This window comes from Rutilus rutilus, assembly GCF_951802725.1.
Source record: "Rutilus rutilus genome assembly, chromosome: 12".
Classification (NCBI taxonomy): domain Eukaryota; kingdom Metazoa; phylum Chordata; class Actinopteri; order Cypriniformes; family Leuciscidae; genus Rutilus; species Rutilus rutilus.
Window position 1 is genome coordinate 15,838,157 of NC_140217.1, and position 5,326 is coordinate 15,843,482.

Genomic DNA, 5,326 nt, shown 5'->3' on the forward strand with positions numbered 1-5,326 from the left:
CCAAGTGAAACATTCAAATAAGGTCATCTGAGGCTCCGCCTCTGGTTCTTTGGGGAGACTGGAGGTCTTGTCCCTCCTCCGCTGTTTCTGATGGCTATGTGCAGGCTCTGGGCTGGACGGAAACCACGGCGAACAAAGCTCTGGGCTGGGCGGAGTCAGCGGCGGATGGGGCTCTGGGCTGGACATCACCAACCCAGGGTCGAAGAGGGGCCAGAGTGGAGAGTGGTGTCGGGATTCCTCTCGACCACCTCCTCTACTGCGGCCTCCACGGGTCCCGCGAAATTTGACCAACCGGGTCCCCTCAAAAAGTTGTCCTCTCTCCCGCTCGGTGGCTGGGGAAGAGACACTAGCAAACATACTGCTGGATCTATTCATGACGGAGTCCTTCTGTCACGATCCACACGTAGGAAATAGAGAGAAGATCCAAGTGCAGTATGTATATTTATTAAGGGAAATCCGTTACTCAAATCCAGTCCAGGCAGGGGTCAAAACCAAAGTAGCAATCCAACATAAACAGGCACAAGACAAACGGGCAAGAACAGAACTCGGAAGTGGTGTGATAATTACATGGACTCCGTGACACATACTAAAACAGACAGGGTTATATACACAGGGAAATGACAATGCTAATGGGGAATTGGCTGAGTGCAATGATTAGTGACAAGGGACAGCTGAGTGCAATGAAGAAACAAGGATCGTGGGGAATGTAGTTCATAATGTGACAGACACCGTGGGGAAGGAGGACATCTAGTGGTGACCCAGGGAACTCAAACCAGACACTGTGACACACACCAGCTTATAGATAACAGTAAAGCTAACATGTTCATACTAAAATCCCCCAAAAATAATAATTTTGATTTGATAGGGAGTTTAACAGACTGTTGCCACAATTGATCAAATTAAATTCACAGAAATTCAATTAGGCCAATTGAAAAATTTAGATGTGACCAGTTACTAGAAAACTTTGAGTTGGAGAGGTCTTTTTTTCTTTCTTTCTTTTTGTTTTTACAGTGAATGCTAATATATTTTGTTTCTGTAATTAGCTAAGTTTGTTGTGAATAAAAAAAGCCTGACCATGTCAATGCTAAATACATATAAGTATTGTGGTATTTCAAGTTTCTTACTGACACACCCACCACACTCTTCCCACTTATTTACGACTTTGTGGTGGCATTGATGTGTATTCAACTAGTAAACATGATCTTTCTGACATGACTTGAACACACCAACAGCCATGCTGATATAGAGCCATATTGCACGACTGTAAGTGTGATATTGCTTATCAGTTTGATGGCAAAATTATGTAAATAAATAACAAACAACCACAGAGTGTCTTAAAAAAATATCTCAGATTCGAGGACCATCAAAATGAACTAATCTGTACAATTTTGTATGTTACAGCTAAATATCTAGTTTTGTAATTTTTATGTAGCTAAAAGTTTTCAGTCATCTTTTAACAGGATACTGCCAGGCACAAAGCTGACAATTTTAAAGCCAACTGCGGAACTGAAAACAGAAACAGAGCAGCAGTTGTCATTTATAACAGATTTGTACTCTTGAATATTAGAGTATAATATGTTCATTATCAATGCTGAGGCTCTTAAACCAACAGAGCTAAAGCACTATAGTGACTGGTTGGTTTGAACTCTTACTCTCTCACTCTCTCTGTCTGTGCACCTGCCTCTCATTTTCCCTGCTGTGACTTAATGACATCCTTCTCATCAGAGCCACTTCAGCTCTGCACTGCAGTCTTACACCACGCTGCCATTCATTGCCCAAAATGTCTCTCTTTTCTTGCTTTTAGCTATATTCATTCCTCCTTCCTAGTTTTCCAGTCTATCATTTTTCATAATTTGCATTTATTGGCTTGTGTCTATCTAATTTATGCAGTTTGTGCTCTCTGGATTCCAAAGGCATAAATACTCTATTTCTTCTTAGCTGAGAAGTATACCCATGGGCAAAATGTTAACGAAGAGTGATGGCTTTGGTTATCATGGGCCTTAGAACATGTCTAGTGTCTTACTGTAATAAACTGATAAAAATATGTCTTAGCTTCTTAGGCCAGTATGAATTTAAACATTATATCTCTACTTCAATGTTAACAAATATTTTGTTATATCCTACATATAATTAAAACGCAAACATACAGCAAATGTAAAAATACTGTTATTGACACAATATAAAAGCAATTTTCATCAAAGTTTTCTTTGATGAAAAAAAGCCACAGTTTGTGTTACTGCTGGATAATAGAAATCAAACCTTCTTTTGAAATGTTCACTTGGAAGTCTATTAAACTCTGGTTGCAATATTAGATGGTCTTGTTTCTGTGTTTCTCAGATTCTTTGTGAACTTCCCCTCAGCAAAGCAGTACTTCAGTCAGTTCCAGGATATGGAAGATCCAGAAGAGATGGAGAAAAACTCTCAGCTGAGGAAACATGCCCGTCGTGTCATGAATGCCATCAACACAGTTGTGGAGAACCTTCATGATCCAGAGAAGGTTTCATCTGTGCTGGGACTAGTGGGAAAAGCACATGCCCTCAAATACAAAGTGGAGCCAATGTACTTCAAAGTAAGAAAAATAAGATTTAAGAAAATAAGGTAACACTTTATTTTACAGTGTCCTTGTTACATATGTTACATGTACTTACCATAGTAATAACAATAAATTATGCATAATTACATGCAACTAACCCTCAACCAAATCCTACTCTAACCCTATAGGAAGTACATGTAGTTGCTTAATATTACTCAGTACTTAAATAAAAAATTACACTGTAACAATGACACCTTAAAATAAAGTGTAACCAAAAATAATTTTGCCCACTGGCGCAAAGTGTTAGGATTGCAGTTGCCAAATGATTAAATATCTGGGATGATAACAAGTTTGAGAATTTTATCTTAATAAGGGATGACTCATGAATTAGAAGAATCACTATCCCCTCATTCATCACTACTGAGTAAGGCACTCCAGGTTAGACATTTTATCTCTAGCTGTTACAAACCTTATGGTTTCAGTAATTGATCTTTTCATGGCACAAAACATGCATTTTCTTTTTTAATGTGCATTAAATCGATTACTTTTTTCAGGCTTTGGAGAGTTTTCATTTCATAAAGCAAATTAAATTCGACATCATAATATTTGTAGTTGTTGTGGTCTAAAGCATTCTCTGGATACGATTACATTCTGCCCCTAAGAGATGGTGAGTTTAGATCTTGACAAAACATTTAATTCACGTGTATTTTCAAGGGATTAGGGTCTTGAAGTGGCAAAGTTTTCATCTGACATGCATTAATAATAGGGGTTTGTTTTTAAAGATAATATCATAAGATAAATCACTTCCTCCAGGGTCATGAATGAAAATATTAAGACACTTTTGTTAATTGATAATTTTACCTATACCAATATGCACTGTAAACCAGGCGAAAGCTAGATTCCTTACTAAACCAACCAATGATCTATTTGTGCTCTGTTTCAATCCTCTTTCAACATTTTACTTTATTTCTTTTCACAACAGATCTTAAGTGGGGTTATTCTGGAGATACTTGCAGAGGATTTTGGAGAGTGCTTTACCCCAGAGGTGCAGACATCCTGGACCAAACTGATGGCAGCATTGTACTGGCATATCACAGGGGCTTATACTGAGGTGGGGTGGGTCAAACTCTCCAGCTCAGCAGTCTGAGCAGGCCTGGAGCATTTGTTCCCACTGCACATGAACATTAGTTATGAACCATCAGTTTGGCTAGCCAAAGGACTGAATTATAAAGAAAAACATAAATGAAATAGAATCGGAAAGAAGTGAGGCTGAAATCTAAAATGTTTTTCATCGTAGGTGTCATTCTCTTTTACCCAATTTTATACATATTATTTTTAGTATATATATATAACGCCAACATCAAATATGTTGTCTTTGCTGTATAGTGAAATGTGCTTGTGTGTCTTTTAGGGCTAGTAACTTGTGTTTCTATATACATCATAAAACAAATCACAATGCAATTCATTATAACATTGCACCTGAATCACAAAACCTATATTAAAGCCCAATGAAAGTGAACAGCATAAACCTGCTGTTCATTTTTCAACTTTATCAAGAGTTCTTGACTCTTTCTCCAAACTGCAAACCACACAAGTCTAGATTTTTTTAGTACTTTATTCATGTTTATTGAACTTAAGCTCCTCACATATTAGAGGTACAAGAGATCACATTAGGGTACAACAGGGCTAAAGGTGCACCTGGGTAAAATGCACCTTTTATTTTATTTTCCTCAAAACCACTAAATGGCACAAAAGCTTGCCATAGCACTTTTCAAAACATCCACTTTTCAAGATGCACGTAGAAATTTGGCTGATCCTTGACATGATTGCAGGCAGCAGCACAAAGTTGATTCTGTGCTAAATGTATCTAATATTTGATGTTTTTAAAAAAGTTGTAGATTTAAGTAGCTGATGAGAATCGCTGAAAGTCTTGACTATATTTTGAAACAAAGGTCTTCCTAATGATTTTCAGGTGTGTTCAAGGTAATTAAAGCACCAGGTTTTTTTTTTTTTTTTTTTTTTTTTATAATGAAAGAATATGTAAAAGTATGGAATCTGGGGTAAAAGGTGCCCCTTATGTTGGGGCTAAAGGCACAATAATTAACATGATAATTAATAGATAAATAGCTGGCTGACTTTCCATTTGTTGACATGACATGTTTAGATTCAGATGATAAATATTATATATTAAGTTGGGTGTCCAACTTAGAGATAATTACAATATGTATGATGAAACCATATTTAAAAATGTGATATTAATCACATCATATAATAAAATATAATTTATTGTTACTACTCTAAATCTATATTAAATTATTATGGGATCTCATTCAATGCTTTCAGAAACTTTAGTTTTTAAAATAATGTTGTTTATGTATTTTTTAAGTAGTATTAGTATTAACATACTTTAATTTGTCTTATAAAATGGTTAGTTCCAATCCTTGATTCTGATTGGTCAATAGCTGTGCTTTATTCACGATAAAACACGGCTATGACCGCTTCACCCAACGGTTCTATTTATCACTGCGCCCTTAGCAACACCCTTAGCAACCGTATCAACATAAACATAGAAAAAAAACGTAAGAATTAAAAAGGCTAATGGTGCGTTCACACCGAACGCGAATAGCGCGTCAGGCGCGACTGATTTCAATGTTAAGTCAATGCAAAGACGCGTTTCGCGCGTAAAAAATTCCTGCGGCGCGAATGAGGCGTAGAGCGCGGCGCGGTAGACGCGAATACGCCTCATTCGCGCGTCAAGTAACACCGTGTCCTAACTACACGCGACGCGATAAA

The 5,326-nt window shown here is 37.2% G+C and overlaps 1 protein-coding gene across 1 annotated transcript in view; it reads left to right on the top strand.

The window, feature by feature from the left end:
• Positions 1-4,824, top strand: part of cygb2 (cytoglobin 2) — a 44,849-nt gene extending 40,025 nt beyond the window's left edge. The window contains exons 2-3 of the mRNA XM_084426267.1: positions 2,338-2,569; positions 3,516-4,824. Coding sequence (XP_084282393.1) covers positions 2,338-2,569; positions 3,516-3,680 — 397 coding nt within the window. The 3' untranslated portion in view covers positions 3,681-4,824. The remainder of the gene's footprint in view (positions 1-2,337; positions 2,570-3,515) is intronic.
• The last annotated feature ends 502 nt before the right edge of the window (positions 4,825-5,326 follow it).